The sequence below is a fragment of the Ranitomeya variabilis genome, chromosome 6 (genome assembly GCF_051348905.1).
Source record: "Ranitomeya variabilis isolate aRanVar5 chromosome 6, aRanVar5.hap1, whole genome shotgun sequence".
In the NCBI taxonomy this organism is placed as follows: domain Eukaryota; kingdom Metazoa; phylum Chordata; class Amphibia; order Anura; family Dendrobatidae; genus Ranitomeya; species Ranitomeya variabilis.
The window spans coordinates 578,799,803-578,820,915 of record NC_135237.1 but is presented as its reverse complement, the minus strand read 5'-3'; the positions used below and the strand labels follow the sequence as shown (position 1 = coordinate 578,820,915).

At 57.3% G+C, this 21,113-nt stretch overlaps 1 protein-coding gene across 19 annotated transcripts in view; it reads left to right on the top strand.

The window, feature by feature from the left end:
• Positions 1-21,113, top strand: part of PLEC (plectin) — a 447,362-nt gene that overhangs the window by 408,061 nt on the left and 18,188 nt on the right. For all 19 annotated transcript variants that reach the window (XM_077271538.1, XM_077271542.1, XM_077271541.1 and 16 more), the window contains 20 exons: positions 2,220-2,313; positions 2,481-2,635; positions 2,767-3,079; positions 3,202-3,276; positions 3,375-3,536; positions 4,401-4,505; positions 4,771-4,866; positions 5,167-5,292; positions 5,420-5,572; positions 6,841-6,995; positions 7,065-7,191; positions 7,267-7,450; positions 7,538-7,695; positions 13,222-13,400; positions 13,494-13,632; positions 14,282-14,638; positions 14,818-14,901; positions 15,603-15,707; positions 16,581-16,679; positions 17,269-20,649. In XM_077271538.1, coding sequence (XP_077127653.1) covers positions 2,220-2,313; positions 2,481-2,635; positions 2,767-3,079; positions 3,202-3,276; positions 3,375-3,536; positions 4,401-4,505; positions 4,771-4,866; positions 5,167-5,292; positions 5,420-5,572; positions 6,841-6,995; positions 7,065-7,191; positions 7,267-7,450; positions 7,538-7,695; positions 13,222-13,400; positions 13,494-13,632; positions 14,282-14,638; positions 14,818-14,901; positions 15,603-15,707; positions 16,581-16,679; positions 17,269-20,649 — 6,247 coding nt within the window. The remainder of the gene's footprint in view (positions 1-2,219; positions 2,314-2,480; positions 2,636-2,766; positions 3,080-3,201; positions 3,277-3,374; positions 3,537-4,400; positions 4,506-4,770; positions 4,867-5,166; positions 5,293-5,419; positions 5,573-6,840; positions 6,996-7,064; positions 7,192-7,266; positions 7,451-7,537; positions 7,696-13,221; positions 13,401-13,493; positions 13,633-14,281; positions 14,639-14,817; positions 14,902-15,602; positions 15,708-16,580; positions 16,680-17,268; positions 20,650-21,113) is intronic.

Sequence of the window (21,113 nt, the reverse complement as noted above, 5' to 3'; positions counted from 1 at the left end):
GGAGGCCGCGGGGGACTCCCCTCTCGGGGGGGGGGGGGGGGACTGCTCTCTGTGGCCACAGGGGACTCCTCAGTGACTGCAGGGGACTCCTCTCTGGCCGCTGGGGACACCCCTCTGTGGCCGCGGGGGACGCCTCTCTATGGCCTCAGGTGACTCCTCTCTGTGGCCGCGGGGGACGCCTCTCTGTTGCTGCGGGAGTCTCCTCTCTGTGGCTGCGGGAGTCTCCTCTCTGTGGCTTCGGGAGTCTCCTCTCTGTGGCTGCGGGAGTCTCCTCTCTGTGGCCGCGGGGGACACCCCTCTGTGGCCTCAGGTGACTCCTCTCTGTGGCCGCGGGGTTCGCCCCTCTGTGGTCTCGGGTGACTCCTCTCGGGAGACTCCTCTCTGTGGCCTCAGGTGACTCCTCTCGGGGGACGCCCCTCTGTGGCCGCGGGGAACACCCCTCTGTGGCCGCGGGGGACACCCCTCTGGCCGCGGGGGACGCCTCTCTGTGGCCTCAGGTGACTCCTCTCTGTGGCCGCGGGGGACTCCTCTCTGTGGCCGCGGGGTTCGCCCCTCTGTGGTCTCGGGTGACTCCTCTCGGGAGACTCCTCTCTGTGGCCTCAGGTGACTCCTCTCGGGGGACGCCCCTCTGTGGCCGCGGGGAACACCCCTCTGTGGCCGCGGGGGACACCCCTCTGTGGCCTCAGGTGACTCCTCTCGGGGGACTCCTCTCTGTGGCCGCTGGGGACTCCTCTTGGGGGACTCCTCTCTGTGGCCTCAGGTGACTCCTCTCTGTGGCCGCGGGGAACTCCTCTCGGGGGACTCCTCTCTGTGGCCTCAGGTGACTCCTCTCGAGGGACGCCCCTCTGTGGCCGCGGGGGATGCCCCTCTGTGGCCTCAGGTGACTCCTCTCGGGGGACTCCTCTCTGTGGCCGCGGGGGACTCATCTCTGGGTTCGCCCCTCTGTGGTCTCAGGTGACTCCTCTCGGGAGACTCCTCTCTGTGGCCTCAGGTGACTCCTCTCGAAGGACGCCCCTCTGTGGCCGCGGGGGACTCCCCTCTGTGGCCTCAGGTGACTCCTCCGGGGACTCCTCTCTGTGGCCGCGGGGGACTCATCTCGGGGGTCGCCCCTCTGTGGCCTCAGGTGACTCCTCTCCGGGGACTCCTCTCTGTGGCCGCGGGGGACTCCTCTCTGTGGCCGCGGGGTTCGCCCCTCTGTGGTCTCGGGTGACTCCTCTCGGGAGACTCCTCTCTGTGGCCTCAGGTGACTCCTCTCGGGGGACGCCCCTCTGTGGCCGCGGGGTTCGCCCCTCTGTGGTCTGAGGTGACTCCTCTCGGGGGACTGCTCTCTGTGGCCGCAGGGGACTCCTCTCTGTGGCCGCGGGGTTCGCCCCTCTGTGGTCTCAGGTGACTCCTCTCGGGGGACTCCTCTTTGTGGCCGCGGGGTTTGCCCCTCTGTGGCCTCAGGTGACTCCTCTCGGGGGACTCCTCTCTCTGGCCGCGGGGGACTCCTCTCTGTGGCCGCGGGGGACTCATCTCTGGGTTCGCCCCTCTGTGGTCTCAGGTGACTCCTCTCGGGAGACTCCTCTCTGTGGCCTCAGGTGACTCCTCTCGAAGGACGCCCCTCTGTGGCCGCGGGGGACGCCCCTCTGTGGCCTCAGGTGACTCCTCTCGGGGGACTCCTCTCTGTGGCCGCGGGGGACTCATCTCGGGGGTCGCCCCTCTGTGGCCTCAGGTGACTCCTCTCCGGGGACTCCTCTCTGTGGCCGCGGGGGACTCCTCTCTGTGGCCGCGGGGTTCGCCCCTCTGTGGTCTCGGGTGACTCCTCTCGGGAGACTCCTCTCTGTGGCCTCAGGTGAGTCCTCTCGGGGGACGCCCCTCTGTGGCCGCGGGGTTCGCCCCTCTGTGGTCTGAGGTGACTCCTCTCGGGGGACTGCTCTCTGTGGCCGCAGGGGACTCCTCTCTGTGGCCGCGGGGTTCGCCCCTCTGTGGTCTCAGGTGACTCCTCTCGGGGGACTCCTCTTTGTTGCCGCGGGGTTCGCCCCTCTGTGGCCTCAGGTGACTCCTCTCGGGGGACTCCTCTCTCTGGCCGCGGGGGACTCCTCTCTGTGGCCGCGGGGTTCGCCCCTCTGTGGTCTCGGGTGACTCCTCTCGGGAGACTCCTCTCTGTGGCCGCGGGGGACGCCCCTCTGTACATATGCAGATGCCAGGGCTCCGCTGTCATTTGTCTCTCTTGACAGGTTGGAGCGTCTGCAGAGGATCGTCAGCAAGCTGCAGATGGAGTCCGGACTGTGCGAGGAGCAGCTGAACCAGGCGGACGCCTTACTGCAGACGGTGAGTGCCGGCTGCCACTGAAGAGCATTAACGCCAAATGTTCTGTAGGAAAGTTCCAGAATTTCTCATTCTCCAGTGACTCTGGTGATGCAGTAATTAAGGGGGCTTGCTGTTGCCGTTGGTGCTCTGGGGGTGAAGCTCCGCTGTAATGACCTCTGTCTTTGCAGAATATCCGCCTCCTGAATGCTGGAAAGCCGCTTCAGCGGGCCGCAGACATCGAGCGGGACCTGGACAAGGCTGACACCATGATCCGGATACTCTTCAACGATGTACAGGCACTTAAGGATGGACGCCATCCGCAGGGCGAGCAGATGTATCGCAGGTATCCCGCAGACCAGGGTGGAGGGGCTTCTGGAGGAGTGTGTGTTTAGAGATGACGGGTGCGACATCAGATGCGTCGGCGCAGAGTGACAGACGCCCCGCAGGTCTCATTCTAGATGTTTGTGTTATCAGAGTCTACCGCCTCCACGAGCGCCTGGTCGCCATCCGCACCGAGTACAACCTGCGGATAAAGTCTGGAGCCTCCCAGGTCATCACCCAGGTCACCCACGTGACGCAGCAGTCTGTCCGCCAAGACGTGGATGAGGTCACCCTGCGCTACCTTCAGGATCTGCTCGGCTGGGTTGAAGAGAACCAGAAACGCATCAATTCGGCAGAGTGGGGCTCCGACCTCCCCAGCGTAGAGTCGCAGCTCGGCAGTCACCGCGGCCTGCACCAGTCCATCAACGAGTTCCGATCAAAGATTGAACGAGCGCGGGCTGACGAGGTGACTGTCCTCATGATGGTGACCCGAAATGTTTCCAGGGGTGGGGGGTGATGTAGGAAATAAGCATGAGACTCCACAAACATTGCCTCTTATATAATGTCTGATGTGTCTTCTGTGTCCAGGCTCACATGTCAGGGACGCGGGGAAACTATCAGGAATATCTGGGAAAACTGGATTTACTATATGCCAAGCTGCTGGTGAGTCCTCGGGGCTGTGTCTGGTGGTCACAGGCAGCTGCTCGCCATCGCCTGCCATATGATTCTTCATGGTCATTGAGGCTTCCATCTCTTTCCAGAACTCCTCCAAGGCCAGACTGCGAAACCTGGAAAGCCTCCACGTGTTTGTGGCCGCTGCAACCAAAGAGCTCATGTGGCTGAACGATAAGGAAGAGGAAGAAGTGAACTTTGACTGGAGCGACCGTAACACCAACATGACCAGCAAAAAAGACAACTACTCCGTAAGGAAGGGTCCAGGAGATGAGGGGCATTCAGGAGATGAGGGGACATTTGGCAGGTGGAAAGCAAGGTCTGAGAGTTGAGACATTCAGGAGATGGAGCGAAGGGTCCAGGAGATGAGGAGATGTTCCGTAGGTGAGGGAGCATTTAGGAGATGGAACAAAGGGTCCAGGAGATGAGGGGACGTTCAGGAGATGGAGTGAAAGGTCCAGGAGATAAGGGGTTGTTCAGGAGGTGAAGGGACATTTGAAAGATGGAACAAAGGGTCCGGGAGATGAGGTGATGTTCAGGAGATGGTGTGAAGGGTTCAGGAGATGAGGGGATGTTCAGGAGATGGAGTGAAAGGTCCAGGAGATAAGGGGTTGTTCAGGAGGTGAGGGGACATTTGAAAGATGGAACAAAGGTTCCGGGAGATGAGGGGATGTTCAGGAGATGAAGTGAAGGGTCCAGGAGATGAGGGGACTTTGAGGAGATGAGTGGACCTTCAGGAGATGAAGCACAGGGTCTGAGTAATATGAGGAGCTATAAAATAATTAACTGTGAATAATGGAGATGAGATAATGGTTAAACAGATGAGGACAAGGATAGAGATCAGCTTCTTGGGGTTATTTCCACGTTAAGGGGAGTCGCATGTGAGGACCTAATATGTGTCCCAATAATGGACGTCACATTCAGGTTCACTAAGGAGATGGAAGTTCCTGAAGCGAGCAGGAGCGGCGGGTCTGTGGGGAATGGTATAGAGGAGCAGATAAGATCAGATGTGCTCTGGGGGAGAGCAGAAAACTCTGGGGTGAGACCGGTTTTGGAGAATCCCACCTGAGACGTTCTGTTGCCCACCTCACACCCACCTCTCTCTCTCTCTGCAGGGTTTAATGCGGGAGCTTGAACTGAAGGAAAAAAAGATAAAGGAAATTCAGAGCATGGGCGACCGACTCCTCCGAGAAGATCATCCTGGTAAATCTACAGTGGAGGTGAGGACGTGTCTTTGGCCAACAGATGTGGCTCCTTCTGAGGTCCATTGTTTATGGGACATGATAAGATGGGGGAACAATGTGGGGACATGTTCTGATACGACGTGATGTGGCCCAATGCGGGGCACGACGTGAGACGCGACCCAATGCAGGGCATTGCGTGGGACGCTGCACAATGTGGGGCACGGCATGGGACATTGAACGGTGTGGGGCGCAGCACAGTGTGAGACACCTGGATGACCGCTGCTTCCGCTCTCTCCGCCAGGCTTTCCAGGCTGCACTGCAGACACAGTGGAGTTGGATGCTTCAGCTCTGCTGCTGTATCGAGGCTCACCTGAAGGAGAACACGGCCTACTTCCAGGTAGGACACCTGGATATTGTGACGCTTCTGCTGCGGAGGCTGTGACTGTGGTGGCTGTGACTGTGGTGGCTGTGACTGTGGTGGCTGTGACTGTGGTGGCTGTGACTGTGGTGGCTGTGACTGTGGTGGCTGTGACTGTGGTGGCTGTGACTGTGGAGGATGTGGCTGTGGTGGCTGTGACTGTGGTGGCTGTGACTGTGGTGGCTATGACTGTGGTGGATGTGACTGTGGAGGATGTGGCTGCAGAGGCTTCGGAGGCTGGTACAGCGGAGGCTCATGTTTTCCCTTCTACTTGGACAGTTCTTTGCGGATGTTAAGGAGGCGGAGGAACATCTCCGGAAGCTTCAGGAGAACATGCGCAGGAAGTACACGTGTGACCGCTCCATCACTGTCACCCGGCTGGAGGACCTCGTGCAGGACATCATGGTAAGTGCCTCCACCTGCCAGGAGAATACTGCACCCCACCGGCATCTGGGCATGTGACGTGGGCGCCTGGTGAGATGCCGGGTGGAGTGGTCACAATGAGCCGCTGTGACACCAGTGTCTCCCACAGGATGAAAAAGAGCAGCTGAACGAGTACAAGGGGCAAATCTCCGGCCTCAGCAAGCGGGCGAAGACCATCGTGCAGCTGAAGCCTCGCAACCCGGCCAATCCCCCCAAAGGGCAGCAGCCGGTGCAGGCCGTGTGTGACTACAAGCAGATGGAGGTAAGGACGGCCATGGCTCCAGGACTACCGGGGCCCCACCGGTGAGCCTCAGAGGGGCCCCACCGCTGCATCATGGGGGCGGCATCATGGGAGCACCCGCAGCTACCCAGCCATGGCTCCAGGACTACCGGGACCCCACCGCTGAATTATGGGGGCACCACAGCTACCCAGCCATGACACCACTCTGCCACTTATATACCCACACATGTGGCTTTTGGCGTGGGCAGAAAAGTTGCATGTCTATGTAAATGTGGAGGAGACCCTGTGTGACCACAGACCCCCGTGTCCCTGGGGTGGGGGTGCGTGAATGTGGAGGAGACCCTGTGTGACCACAGACCCCCGTGTCCCTGGGGTGGGGGGCGCCTGAATGTGGAGGAGACCCTGTGTGACCACAGACCCCCGTGTCCCTGGGGTGGGGGCGTGTGAATGTGGAGGAGACCCTGTGTGACCACAGACCCCCGTGTCCCTGGGGTGGGGGGCGCGTGAATGTGGAGGAGACCCTGTGTGACCACAGACCCCCGTGTCCCTGGGGTGGGGGCGCGTGAATGTGGAGGAGACCCTGTGTGACCACAGACCCCCGTGTCCCTGGGGTGGGGGCGTGTGAATGTGGTGGAGACCCTGTGTGACCACAGACCCCCGTGTCCCTGGGGTGGGGGCGCGTGAATGTGGAACCGATCCGCTATGTGGGTGAAGCCGGTTGCGTGTCCTGCAGTAATGGCTCCGCGGATAAAGAGCGCACACAACCAGCGTGGATAATGTCCTGGAGTGTGGCAGAGCGCGTGCGCCCATGTGACAACCCACCGTGACCGGCGGCCTCGGGTTAACCCCTTCATCACCAGGCTGAGTAATGTGGGGCCCTATTAGGTGTCACGCAATAGAATGGTGCAGTGAGCAGCGCCCTCTAGTGGTGGCTGCTCGCTCCTGCCACTGTCCGGATACCAGAAATGAGCGGCACGCAGCAGATAATGGTGCTGGAGGCTGACAACGTGACATCTCTCTCCGGACATCTGCCCTTTGGTGATACGCGGCCCCTGTCCTTTCACCGTTCTGAGTAAGTAGAGCCGCTGCAGTTGCGTCACAATGTGTCGGTGTAGCAGATGAAGGATTCGAGTCTCTCCCACCTCAGAGCCGTGGATTCGGGGGGACACGTGATTGACCCTTGCTCTGTTCAGGGGGCTGCCCCAGACTGCTACACTGTAACAAACTGAGGCTGCTGCTGCTGTGTTCAGCTCCAGGGATGCCTGTTTAACCCTTTGGTTTCCTTACAGATCACGATACATAAAGGCGACGAGTGTCTGCTGGTTAACAACGCTCAGCCGGACAAGTGGAAGGTGCTGAACACGGGGGGCAGCGAGTCGGTGGTGCCGTCCGTCTGCTTCGTCGTCCCCCCACCCAACAAGGAGGCGCTGGACGCTGCCAGCAGGTGATGGCGCGGCCCGGCCCCGGTAGGGCGCTGTGTCGGGCGTGTGCTCATTGTGTTGTCTTGTGGCAGGCTGGAGAGCGGCCACCAGAGCCTGCTCACCCTGTGGCAGCGTCTGCACATCGACCTGAAGAGCCTCCTGTCCTACCAGTACCTGCTGCGCGACATTCAGCTCATCCAGTCCTGGACGCTGCTCACGGTCAGTCTGCCGCGCTCCCGGCACATCCTCAGCGCTCGTCGCCCCTGTGCACACTGACGTCTCCATCCCCTGCAGTTCCGGAGCATGACATCCGAGGAGTATAAGCTGGTGCTCAGAAACCTGGAGCTCCATTACCAGGACTTCATGCGCGACAGCCAGGACTCGCAGAACTTCCACCCAGACGACCGCATGAACATCGAGAGAGAGTACAGCTCCTGCACCCAGAAGTACGAGAGCCTGCTGCGCAGCCTGGAGAGAGGTGAGCGGGGCAGGAGCCGTGGGACCGTGGCCACGAGCGAGGAGGGCTCGGCCGATCTCATGACGTGTGTGTGACGTTGTGTTTCAGGAGAGCAGGATGAGAGCTCGTGTAAGAACTACATCTCCCAGCTGAAGAACATTCAGCTGCAGCTCGACGGCTGTGAGGCCCGCACAGTCAGCAAGATCCGCAGCCCCCTGGACAAAGACCCCATCAAGGAATGTTCCCAGAGGATTGGAGATCAGCAGGTGGGCCCCTGACTATGCTGCAGCAAGGACCCCACATGTTCCTTCAGTATCAGCAAACGGAGGAGGGACTCTGAGGGGACAGGTTCCTGGGTGTGATCAGGGTGGTCTGCAGGGAACAGAAACATGTGGTGAGGAGACAGAAGGTTCCTGGGTGTTATCAGGGTGGTCTGCAGGGAATAGGAACATGTGGTGAGGTGGACAGAAAGGTCCTGGATGTGATCAGGGTGGTCTGCAGGGAATAGGAACATGTGGTGAGGTGGACAGAAAGGTCCTGGATGTGATCAGGGTGGTCTGCAGGGAATAGGAACATGTGGTGAGGTGGACAGAAGGGTCCTGGGTGTGATCACGGTGGTCTGCAGGGAATAGGAACATGTGGTGAGGAGACAGAAGGTTCCTGGGTGTTATCAGGGTGGTCTGCAGGGAATAGGAACATGTGGTGAGGAGACAGAAGGTTCCTGGGTGTTATCAGGGTGGTCTGCAGGGAATAGGAACATGTGGTGAGGTGGACAGAAGGTTCCTCGGTGTGATCAGAGTGGTCTGCAGGGAACAGAAACATGTGGTGAGGAGACAGAAGGTTCCTGGGTGTTATCAGGGTGGTCTGCAGGGAATAGGAACATGTGGTGAGGTGGACAGAAGGGTCCTGGGTGTGATCACGGTGGTCTGCAGGGAATAGGAACATGTGGTGAGGTGGACAGAAGGGTCCTGGGTGTGATCACGGTGGTCTGCAGGGAATAGGACCATGTGGTGAGGTGGACAGAAGGGTCCTGGATGTGATCAGGGTGGTCTGCAGGGAATAGGAACATGTGAGGAGACAGAAGGGTCCTGGGTGTGATCACGGTGGTCTGCAGGGAATAGGAACATGTGGTGAGGTGGACAGAAGGGTCCTGGGTGTGATCAGGGTGGTCTGCAGGGAATAGGAACATGTGTTGAGGTGGACAGAAGGGTCCTGGGTGTGATCAGGGTGGTCTGCAGGGAATAGGAACATGTGGTGAGGTGGACAGAAGGGTCCTGAGTGTGATCAGGGTGGTCTGCAGGGAATAGGAACATGTGAGGAGACAGAAGGGTCCTGGGTGTGATCAGGGTGGTCTGCAGGGAATAGGAACATGTGGTGAGGTGGACAGAAGGGTCCTGGGTGTGATCACGGTGGTCTGCAGGGAATAGGAACATGTGGTGAGGTGGACAGAAGGGTCCTGGGTGTTATCCGGGTGGTCTGCAGGGAATAGGAACATGTGGTGAGGTGGACAGAAGGGTCCTGGGTGTGATCAGGGTGGTCTGGAGGGAATAGGATGATGTGTTGTGGAGGACTGAAGGTTCCTGGTTGGGAGTAGGGTGGTCTGTAGGGAATAGGATGATGTAGTGAGGAGGACAGAAGGGTCCTGGATGGGGGCTGGGTGTTCTGGAAGGAATAGGATTATGTGGTGAGGAGGACAGAAGGGTCCTGGGTGGGGGCAGGGTGGTCTGGAGGGAGCAGCATGATGTAGTGAGGAGGACAGAAGGGTCCTGGATGGGGGCAGGGTGGTCTGGAGGGAGCAGGATGATGTGATGAGGAGGACAGAAGGGTCCTGGATGGGGGCTGGGTGGTCTGACGGGAGCAGGATGATGTGATGAGGAGGACAGAAGGGTCCTGGGTGGGGCAAGGTGGTCTGGAGAGAATAGGATGATGTAATGAGGAGGATAGAAGGGTCCTGAGTGGGGGCAGGGTGGTCTGGAGGGAATAGGATGATGTGGTGTGGAGGACTGAAGGGTCCTGTGTGGGAGCAGGGTGGTCTGGAAGGAATAGGATGATGTGGTGAGGAGGACAGAAGGGTCCTGGTTGGGGGCAGGGTGGTCTGGAGGGAATAGGATGATGTAGTGAGGAGGACAGAAAGGTCCTGTGTGGGATCAGGGTGGTCTGCAGGGAATAGAAACGTGTGGAGGACAGAAGGGTCCTGGGTGGGGGCAGGGTGGTCTGGTGGGACAAATTGATGAGGTGAAAAGGACAGTAGAGTCTGGGGGGACGGTCGGCTGGGGGTGTATAGAAAGGTTTGAGGGGATGGTGGTGGGCTGTGGAGTATAGAGGGGTCTGGGGAGACGGGTCCGGTGGGCTGTGGAGTATAGAGGGGTCTGGGGAGACAGGGCGGTAGGCTGTGGAGTATAGAGGGGTCTGGGGGGACAGGGCGGTGGGCTGTGGAGTATAGAGGGGTCTGGGGAGACAGGGCGATGGGCTGTGGAGTATAGAGGAGTCTGGGGGGACAGGGCGGTGGGCTGTGGAGTACAGAGGGGTCTGGGAGACAGGGCGGTTGGCTGTGGAGTATAGAGGGGTCTGGGGGGACAGGGCGGTGGGCTGTGGAGTATAGAGGGGTCTGGGGGGACAGGGCGGTGGGCTGTGGAGTATAGAGGGGTCTGGGGAGACAGGGCGATGGGCTGTGGAGTATAGAGGGGTTTGGGGGACAGGGCGGTGGGCTGTGGAGTATAGAGGGGTCTGGGGGACAGGGCGGTGGGCTGTGGAGTATAGAGGGGTCTGGGGGACAGGGCTGTGGGCTGTGGAGTATAGAGGGGTCTGGGGGACAGGGCGGTGGGCTGTGGAGTATAGAGGAGTCTGGGGGACAGGGCGGTGGGCTGTGGAGTATAAAGGTCTGGGGGACAGGGCGGTGGCCTGTGGAGTATAGAGGGGTCTGGGGGGACAGGGTGGTGTGCTGTGGAGTGTAGAGGAGTCTGGGGGGACAGGCGGTGGGCTGTGGAGTATAGAGGGGTCTGGGGATACAGGGCGGTGGGCTGTGGAGTATAGAGGGGTCTGGGGAGACAGGCCGATGGGCTGTGGAGTATAGAGGGGTTTGGGGGACAGGGCGGTGGGCTGTGGAGTATAGAGGGGTCTGGGGGACAGGGCGGTGGGCTGTGGAGTATAGAGGGGTCTGGGGGACAGGGCGGTGGGCTGTGGAGTATAGAGGGGTCTGGGGGACAGGGCGGTGGGCTGTGGAGTGTAGAGGAGTCTGGGGGGACAGGCGGTGGACTGTGGAGTATAGAGGGGTCTGGGGGGACAGGGCGGTGGGCTGTGGAGTATAGAGGGGTCTGGGGAGACAGGCCGATGGGCTGTGGAGTATAGAGGGGTTTGGGGGACAGGGCGGTGGGCTGTGGAGTATAGAGGGGTCTGGGGGACAGGGCGGTGGGCTGTGGAGTATAGAGGGGTCTGGGGGACAGGGCGGTGGGCTGTGGAGTATAGAGGGGTCTGGGGGACAGGGCGGTGGGCTGTGGAGTATAGAGGAGTCTGGGGGGACAGGGCCGTGGACTGTGGAGTATAGAGGGGTCTGGGGGACAGGGCGATGGGCTGTGGAGTATAGAGGAGTCTGGGGGACAGGGCGGTGGGCTGTGGAGTATAAAGGTCTGGGGGACAGGGCGGTGGCCTGTGGAGTATAGAGGGGTCTGGGGGGACAGGGTGGTGTGCTGTGGAGTGTAGAGGAGTCTGGGGGGACAGGCGGTGGAGTATAGAGGGGTCTGGGGATACAGGGCGGTGGGCTGTGGAGTATAGAGGGGTCTGGGGGGACAGGGCGGTGGGCTGTGGAGTATAGAGGGGTCTGGGGAGACAGGGCGATGGGCTGTGGAGTATAGAGGAGTCTGGGGGGACAGGGCGGTGGGCTGTGGAGTACAGAGGGGTCTGGGGGGACAGGGCGGTGGGCTGTGGAGTATAGAGGGGTCTGGGGGGACAGGGTGGTGGGCTGTGGAGTATAGAGGGGTCTGGGGGACAGGGCGGTGGGCTGTGGAGTATAGAGGGGTCTGGGGGACAGGGCGGTGGGCTGTGGAGTATAGAGGGGTCTGGGGGACAGGGCGGTGGGCTGTGGAGTATAAAGGTCTGGGGGACAGGGCGGTGGCCTGTGGAGTGTAGAGGGGTCTGGCGGGACAGGGTGGTGTGCTGTGGAGTGTAGAGGAGTCTGGGGGGACAGGCGGTGGACTGTGGAGTATAGAGGGGTCTGGGGATACAGGGCGGTGGGCTGTGGAGTATAGAGGGGTCTGGGGGACAGGGCGGTGGGCTCTGGAGTATAGAGGGGTCTGGGGAGACAGGGCGGTGGGCTGTGGAGTATAGAGGAGTCTGGGGAGACAGGGCGGTGGGCTGTGGAGTATAGAGGGGTCTGGGGAGACAGGTCCGGTGGGCTGTGGAGTATAGAGGAGTCTGGGGGGACAGGGCGGTGGGCTGTGGAGTATAGAGGGGTCTGGGGGACAGGGCAGTGGGCTGTGGAGTATAGAGGGGTCTGGGGAGACAGGTCCGGTGGGCTGTGGAGTATAGAGGAATCTGGGGGGACAGGGCGGTGGGCTGTGGAGTATAGAGGGGTCTGGGGGGACAGTGCGGTGGTCTGTGGAGTATAGAGGGGTCTGGGAGATAGGGCGGTGGGCTGTGGAGTATAGAGGGGTCTCGGAGACAGGTCGGTGGGCTGTAGAGTATAGGGGTCTGGGGGGACAGGGCGGTGGGCTGTGGAGTATAGAGGGGTCTGGGGAGACAGGTCCGGTGGGCTGTGGAGTATAGAGGGGTCTGGGGAGACAGGTCCGGTGGGCTGTGGAGTATAGAGGAGTCTGGGGGGCCAGGGCGGTGGGCTGTGGAGTATAAAGGGGTCTAGGGGGACAGTGCGGTGGGCTGTGGAGTATAGAGGGGTCTTTGAGATAGGGCGGTGGGCTGTGGAGTATAGAGGGGTCTCGGAGACAGGGCGGTGGGCTGTGGAGTATAGAGGGGTCTGGGGGGACAGGGTGGTGGGCTGTGGAGTATAGAGGGGTCTGGGGGGACAGGGTGGTGGGCTGTGGAGTACAGAGGGGTCTGGGAGACAGGGCGGTTGGCTGTGGAGTATAGAGGGGTCTCGGAGACAGGGCGGTGGGCTGTGGAGTATATAGGGGTCTGGGAGATAGGGCGGTGGGCTGTGGAGTATAGAGGGGTCTGGGAGATAGGGCGGTGGGCTGTGGAGTATAGAGGGGTCTCGGAGACAGGGCGGTGGGCTGTGGAGTATATAGGGGTCTGGGGGGACAGGGCGGTGGGCTGTGGAGTATAGAGGGGTCTGGGGGGACAGGGCGGTGGGCTGTGGAGTATAGAGGGGTCTTTGAGATAGGGCGGTGGGCTGTGGAGTATAGAGGGGTCTGGGGGACAGGGCGGTGGGCTGTGGAGTATAGAGGGGTCTGGGGGGACAGGGCGGTGGGCTGTGGAGTATAGAGGGGTCTGGGGGGACAGGGCGGTGGGCTGTGGAGTATAGAGGGGTCTGGGGGGACAGGGTGGTGGGCTGTGGAGTACAGAGGGGTCTGGGAGACAGGGCGGTTGGCTGTGGAGTATAGAGGGGTCTGGGGGGACAGGGTGGTGGGCTGTGGAGTATAGAGGGGTCTGGGGGGACGCAGAGGCCGGGGGTCTGGCAGTGACGCTCCCCTCTCTATTGGGAACACTTGTGTACTCGTCCAGTGTATGGGGGTCGTCTCTGGGGCTGTCGGCCTTCTGGGGGATGTCCGCCTGTAGAGTAGGGACCGCCATAAGGATCGTTCTGTGTTTTTTCTGCTTTTGACTTTCTTCTATTTTCCCAGCAAATTCATTTTGAACTCGAAACCATTCAGAAGAATCTGGACAAGGTGAGCGAGAAGACGAGGAAGATCCTGAGCCAGCCCGACCTGGGGGCGTCCGCACCGCTCCTGAGATCTGAGCATGAAATCACCCTGCAGAAGATGGACCAAGTCTACAGCCTGTCCTCCATCTACCTGGATAAGTAAGTGACCCCCTGCTGTGCGGAGGATCAGAGCATACACCACCTCTCAGGATGGATCTGAAGAAGTTTACAAGTTGACCCTTTGTCTTCCAGACTAAAGACGATAAACCTGGTGATCCGAAACACACAGGGAGCCGAGGAGGTGGTGAAGATGTATGAAGATCAGCTGAAGGAAGTTCACACTGTACCTGCTGACCTGAAGGAGCTGGAGAACAGCAAGACAGACCTGAAGGTACCGTCAGACCACCTGGTGTGGAGCAGATGGGGCGGGAATTGTCCTCAAGTGAAGATGAGGCATTATGTTTGATATTAGTGTGTGTGCAGTGTCAGGGTGTGGCTTTGCACAATGTCAAGAGGTGAGAGCTCAGCGTCGCACAGGGTTGTGGTGTGAGGGTGCAGCGTTGCACAGTGTTGGGGTGTAAGGGTGCAGCGTTGCACAGCATTGTGTGAGGATGCAGTGTTGTGGGGTGAAGGTGCAACGGTGCAGTGTTGTGGTGTGGGGGTACAGCGTTGTGATGTGAAGGTGTAGCGTTGTGTGGGTGCAGCGTTGCACAGCGTTGTGGATTGAGGGTGCAGCGTTGCACAGCGTTGTGGTGTGAAGATGCAGCGGTGCAGTGTTGTGGTGTGGGAGTGCAGCATTGCACAGCGTTGTGTGAGGGTGCAGCATTGCAGTGTCGGTGTTGCACAGTGTTGTGGTGTGAGGGTGCAGCGTTGCACAGCGTTGTGGTGTGAGGGTGCAGTGTTGCACAGTGTCGGGGTGTAAGGGTGCAGCGTTGCACAGCGTTGTTGTGTAAGGGTGCAGTGTTGTGTGAGGGTGCAGCGTTGCAGCGTCGGTGTTGCACAGCCGTGCCCTCCCTCACCCGCTGACTTCTGTGCTGCAGCGGATGCGTGGGCAGGTGGAGGGGCACCAGCCTCTGTTCAGCGGTCTGGAGAGTGACCTCGGCAAGGCGCGGGAGGTGAGTGAGCAGATGCTGCGCGCACACAGCGAGCGGGACGTGGACCTGGAGAGATACAGAGAGAAGGTGCAGCAGCTCCTGGAGCGCTGGCAGGCCATCGTCCTACAGATAGACCTGAGGCAGCGGGAACTGGAGCAGCTGGGCAAACAGCTCCGCTACTACAGGGAGAGCTACGAGTGGCTGATCCGCTGGATCCAGGATGCCAAGCAGCGGCAGGAAAAGATCCAGTCTGTGCCCATCACCGACAGCAGAACTGTGAAGGAGCAGCTGCAGGAGGAAAAGGTACGGAGGGAGGCGGGAGGGAGCTGCTGCTGCCTCTGCAGTGCGCTCTGATGGGGGCGGGACTCGGGGAGGAGCGCAGCCGCTGCAGCTCCTTATAAGAGCTGAATGAGGTCACCTGACCATGAGCTGACTCCGCCCCAAGAGGCCGTAATAAGAAGTCTGTTACCTCCTGTCCCCAGAAACTGCTGGAGGAAAGTGAGAAGAACCGCGTGAAAGTGGACGAATGCCAGAAGTACGCCAAGCAGTACATCGACGCCATCAAGGTATGGGCAAAGACGCCGGAGCAGACGACCACCACTGATACCTGATTACAGCGCTACACGATAGAGCGCAGCTCCGGAGTATAATACAGTATAAGTAATGTATGTATACAGTGAGTGCAGCTTCGGAGTATAGTACAGTATAAGTAATGTATATATACAGTGAGTGCAGCTCCAGAGTATAATACAGTATTAAGTAATGTATATATACAGTGAAAGCAGCTCCGGAGTATAGTACAGTATAAGTAATGTATGTATACAGTGAGTGCAGCTCCGGAGTACAATACAGTATAAGTAATGTATATATACAGTGAGTGCAGCTCCGGAGTACAATACAGTATTAAGTAATGTATATATAGAGTGAGTGCAGCTCTGGAGTATAATACAGTATAAGTAATGTATGTATACAGTGAGTGCAGCTCCAGAGTATAATACAGTATTAAGTAATGTATATATACAGTGAGTGCAGCTCCGGAGTATAGTACAGTATAAGTAATGTATGTGTACAGTGAGTGCAGCTCCGGAGTACAATACAGTATAAGTAATGTACAGTATGTATACAGTGAGTGCAGCTCCGGAGTATAATACAGTATAATTAATGTATGTATACAGTGACTGCACCAGCCGAATACTGATTGCAGCTCTAGAGTATAATTCGGTGATGTTGGTTCCTGTTGCTGAATGCCATCTTCCTCATGTTCCAGGACTTTGAGCTGCAGCTGGTGACATATAAAGCTCAGGTGGAGCCGGTGGCATCTCCCGTCAAGAAGCCCAAAGTACAGTCTACATCTGACAACATCATCCAGGAGGTACAGGCGCTGCGGCAAATTCTGGCGGTGCTTCGCCTTCTGAGGGGCACTGCGGTGTCTTCTGAGGGGCACTGCGGCGTCTTCTGAGGGGCTCTGCGGCATCTTCTGAGGGGCACTGCGGCGTCTTCTGAGGGGCTCTGCGGCATCTTCTGAGGGGCACTGCGGTGTCTTCTGAGGATCTCTGCGGCGTCTTCTGAGGGGCACTGTGGTGCCTTCTGAGGGGCACTGTGGCGCCTTCTGAGGGGCACTGCGGCGCCTTCTGAGGGGCTCTGCAACATTTTCTGAGGGGCTCTGCGGCGTTTTCTGAGGGGCTCTGGTGTGTTCTGAGGGACTCTGCGGCATCTTCTGAGGGGCACTGTGGCGCCTTCTGAGGAGCACTGTGGCTTCTGAGGGGCACTGTGGCGCCTTCTGAGGGGCACTGTGGCGCCTTCTGAGGGGCACTGTGGCGCCTTCTGAGGGGCACTGTGGCGCCTTCTGAGGGGCACTGCGGCGCCTTCTGAGGGGCTCTGCGGCGTTTTCTGAGGGGCTCTGTGGTGTGTTCTGAGGGACTCTGCGGCATCTTGATGGGCACTGTGGCATCTTCTGAGGGGCTCTGCGGCATCTTCTGAGGTTCTCTTTGGCGTCTTCTGAGGGGCACTGTGGCGTCTTCTGAGGGGCACTGTGGCGTCTTCTGAGGGGCTCTGTGGCGTCTTCTGATGGCCACTGCGGCATCTTCTGAGGGGCACTGCAGCATCTTCTGAGGGGCACTGCAGCATCTGAGGGGCACTGCAACGTTTTCTGAGGGCTCTGCGGCGTCTTCTGAGGGGCTCTGCGGCGTTTTCTGAGCGGCCTGTCTGTGTTATGGAGCCTGATGATGTCTCTTCTGTCTCGTAGTACGTGGAGCTCCGCACCAAGTACAGTGAACTCACCACCCTGACCAGCCAATACATCAAGTTCATCACCGAGACGCTGCGCCGCCTGGAGGAAGAGGAGGTATGAGCTTGTACTCAGTGCTTGTCATTCTGGTGCCCGGATCCTAGCATGCCCTCCTCTAAGCGTCTGGTCAGTAGTATCCTGGCAGCATCGGGCACAGCCACATTTCTGCTCTTTTTGTCTGGGCATATTTATAAATGTCTGCTCTTCTGTGAGGATGACGCATGAAGAGCTGCGGCAATGCCTGCGCCCATCGTAGAGCTGTGTAATGCCCATCACACACCGCCCTGTTCGCTGTGCCCTCAGTATTGGGGTAACACTCGGCCATCATGTGTCCGTGTACAATGGAGCAGGGCAGCAGGGATTGTCTATGACTTGGGGGAAGTGTGAAGTGTTTCACTTTAACTGTATATTTTTCTACCTACCACAAGGTGTCTGGTACAAGTGCCACCCCACATACATCCTCATCCCTCGTGTCCAGCCATTGTTCTTAGTTACGTTTGTTTTTGACCATAGAGCATATAATTATTTTTTCCATCTGTTTTATTTTTCTTTTTTCTTTTCCTTTTTTGTCTCCATTGCCCCTCTCCACCCCTCTCTACCTGCCCTCACCCCGTCCTCCCTCTGTTCCCACCCCACCCTCCTTCAGAGAGCGGCAGAGAAGCTGAAAGAAGAGGAGAGGAGGAAGCTGGCGGAGGTAGAGGCCCAGCTAGAGAAGCAGAAGCAGTTAGCCGAGGCCCACGCTCAGGCCAAAGCCTTGGCAGAAAAAGAGGCCTTAGAGCTGCGACTGAACATGCAAGAAGAGGTCACCAGACGGGAGGTGGTGGCTGTTGACGCCGAGCAGCAGAAGAAGAACATTCAGCAGGAGCTTCATCAGATGAAGCACAACTCTGAAACTGAGATCAAGGCCAAGGTGAAACTCATTGAAGAGGCTGAGTACAACCGCAGAAAAGTGGAGGAGGAGATCAGGATCATCCGACTTCAGCTGGAAACCAGTCAGAAGCAAAAGTCAGGTGCTGAAGATGAGCTAAAGGCACTGAGGGAACGAGCAGAGGAGGCAGAGAGGCAGAAGAAACTGGCACAGGAGGAGGCTGAGCGTTTAAGAAAACAGGTTAAGGATGAGGCCCAGAAGAAGCGAGAGGCAGAAGATGAGCTACAGCGCAAAATCCAAGCCGAGAAAGACGCAGCCAGAGAGAAACAAAAGGCTCTAAATGACCTGGAGAAACTGAGGCTTCAAGCTGAGGAGGCTGAGAGGAGGATGAAACAAGCCGAGCTGGAGAAGGAGAGACAGATCAAACAAGCTCATGATATGGCCCAGCAGAGCGCTGATGCAGAGCTACAGAGCAAACGAATGTCCTTCCTGGAGAAGACCACCCAACTGGAAATGTCCCTACAGCAGGAACATATCACCGTTACCCACTTGCAAGAGGAGGCTGAACGTCTCAAGAGGCAGCAGTTAGAGGCTGAAAATGCAAAGGAAGAGGCCGAACGAGAGCTGGAAAAATGGAGGCAAAAAGCCAATGAAGCTCTGAGGCTAAGGCTACAGGCAGAGGAAATAGCTCACAAGAAAACTCTTGCACAAGAAGAAGCCGAGAAACAGAAAGAAGATGCTGAGAGAGAGGCCCGCAAGAGAACCAAAGCAGAGGAGTCTGCTCTGCGCCAAAAGGATCTGGCAGAGGAAGAGCTGGAGAAACAGAGAAAGCTGGCCGAAGAAACTGCTTCCCATAAACTTTCTGCTGAACAAGAACTGATCCGGCTGAAGGCAGAGGTGGAAAGTGGTGAACAGCAACGCATTGTCCTGGAGGAAGATCTGTTCCGCCTCAAGAATGAAGTCAGTGAAGCAATTCAAAGAAGAAGAGGTCTGGAAGAAGAACTCGCCAAAGTCCGTGCTGAAATGGAGATCCTTCTGAAGGCCAAGTCCAAAGCAGAAGAAGAGTCTCGTTCTGCAAGTGAGAAGTCTAAGCAGATGTTGGAAGAGGAAGCAGACAAGCTGAGAGATCTTGCTGAAGAAGCCGCCAGGTTACGAGCGCTCTCAGAAGAGGCCAAGAGGCAAAGACAGTTAGCAGAAGAAGAAGCCACGCGGCAAAGAGCAGAAGCTGAAAGGATCCTGAAAGAAAAGCTTGCTGCCATCAATGAGGCAACACGGTTAAAGACGGAGGCTGAGATTGCATTGAAGGAGAAGGAGGCTGAGAATGAGCGCCTCAGAAGACTGGCAGAAGATGAAGCTTATCAACGAAAGCTGCTTGAGGAGCAAGCCACCCAACACAAGCAAGACATCGAAGAGAAGATCCTGCTGCTCAAACAGTCCTCAGAGAATGAGCTGGAAAGGCAAAAGAACATTGTGGATGAGACTGTGAAGCACAGGAGGATCATTGAAGAAGAGATCCGAATTCTGAAAATTAACTTCGAAAAGGCCTCGGTTGGCAAATCCGATCTGGAGTTAGAACTTCAAAAACTGAAAAACATTGCAGACGAAACTCAAAAAAGCAAGGAAAAGGCAGAGGAAGAAGCGGAGATGCAAAGACGACTGGCTTTAGAGGAGGAGGCCAGACGCAAAGAAGCTGAAGAGAAAGTGAAGAAGATCATTGCTGCTGAACAAGAGGCAGCAAGGCAGAGGAAATTAGCCCTAGAAGAAGTGGAGAGACTGAAGTCCAAGGCTGAAGAGGCCAAAGCGCAGAAGGAACTCGCTGAGAAAGAGGCGGAAAGGCAAATTCAGCTCGCTCAAGATGCCGCCAGGAACAAAATTGCTGCTGAAGAAAAAGCGTATATGGCTGTTGTGCAACAGAAAGAGCAAGAACTGATGCAAACACGAATCCAGGAGCAGAGCATCCTTGATAAGCTAAAAGAAGAGGCTGAAAAGGCCAAGCGAGCAGCGGAGGAAGCCGAGCGAGCAAAGGTAAGGGCCGAACATGAAGCCGCACTGTCACGTCAGCAGGCAGAGGAAGCAGATCGCCTGAAACAGAAGGCAGAGGAAGAGGCCCAAAACAAGGCCCAAGCCCAGGAAGATGCAGAACAGATCCGCAAAGAGGCAGAGCTAGAAGCCGCCAAGAGAGCCCAGGCCGAGCAGGCCGCGCTGAAGCTCAAACAGCTGGCAGATGCCGAAATGGAGAAACATAAGAAATTTGCTGAAAAAACTCTCAAACAGAAGGAACAGGTAGAAGGTGAACTGACTAAAGTCAGGCTTCAGCTGGAGGAAACCGACCACCATAAAACCATTCTAGATGAGGAGCTGGGACGTCTGAAAGAAGAAGTGACTGAGTCCCTGAGGCAAAAGAAATTGGTGGAAGACGAACTCTTCAAAGTCAAAATACAGATGGAAGAGCTGGTGAAACTGAAAGTCCGTATAGAAGAAGAGAACAAGATGCTTATAATGAAAGATAAGGACAACACACAAAAATTCCTTGTCGAGGAAGCTGAGAAGATGAAACAGGTAGCAGAGGAGGCTGCCCGTCTGAGCATAGAGGCCCAGGAGGCTGCACGACTACGCAAGCTCGCAGAGGACAACCTGAATGAGCAGCGAGCCTTAGCTGAGAAGATGCTTAAAGAGAAGATGCAAGCTGTTCAAGAAGCCACCCGTCTGAAAGCCGAAGCAGAGATGCTGCAGAAACAGAAGGAACTGGCCATGGAACAAGCCAAGAAACTCCAAGAAGACAAGGAGCAGATGCAGCAGCAACTAGCTGAGGAGACTGAAGGCTTCCAAAAGACTCTGGAGGCCGAACGTCGCCGACAGCTTGACATAAGTGCTGAAGCTGAACGCCTTAAAATACAAGTGGTGGAAATGAGCAAAGCCCAAGCCAAAGCTGAAGAGGATGCTAAAAAGTTCAGGAAACAGGCTGAAGAAATCAGTGAGAGGTTACACCAAACAGAGCTGTCGACCAAAGAGAAGATGACTGTGGTGCACACCCTGGAGATACAGAGACAGCACAGTGATAAGGAGGCAGATGACCTGCGAAAAGCCATTTCCGATCTAGAGAAGGAGAAAGAGAAGCTGAAGAAGGAGGCCGAGCTGTTGCAGAGGAAGTCCGAAGAGGTACTCGATTATTCTACTACTAGCTCATGTGGGTTTTATGCACCAAGCCCCTCATTCACATTACTTTAATATTGTTCATCCTTTTCATTTTGTGTTTGGCTATTACTTGTGCAGTACATAATCTTTGATCTTACTGCTGCAGTACTCGTAAAGCTGGCCATAGACCATCGCATGGCCAACCACCCCTAGTTACCCCCAAATTGTGCAGAGGGATAAGAGACCGCTAGACCAATGTCTGGGGAATGAAAGCCAAGATGAGCAGCACAGAGCTTAGATTTCCGGCACCTCGCCAACCAGGACAAGTATTGTCTCTATAATATTAGAGGGAGCCTAAGAGAAAAAACATAATCTCATGAGGACCATGCTGCTAGAGCTGGACTCCTCTTCTTAGGGGGTTATGTAGGGGCCCCCTGCCATGTTGGTGAGCCATTAACACTTGGGTTGTGCAGTGATGAATGTCATCA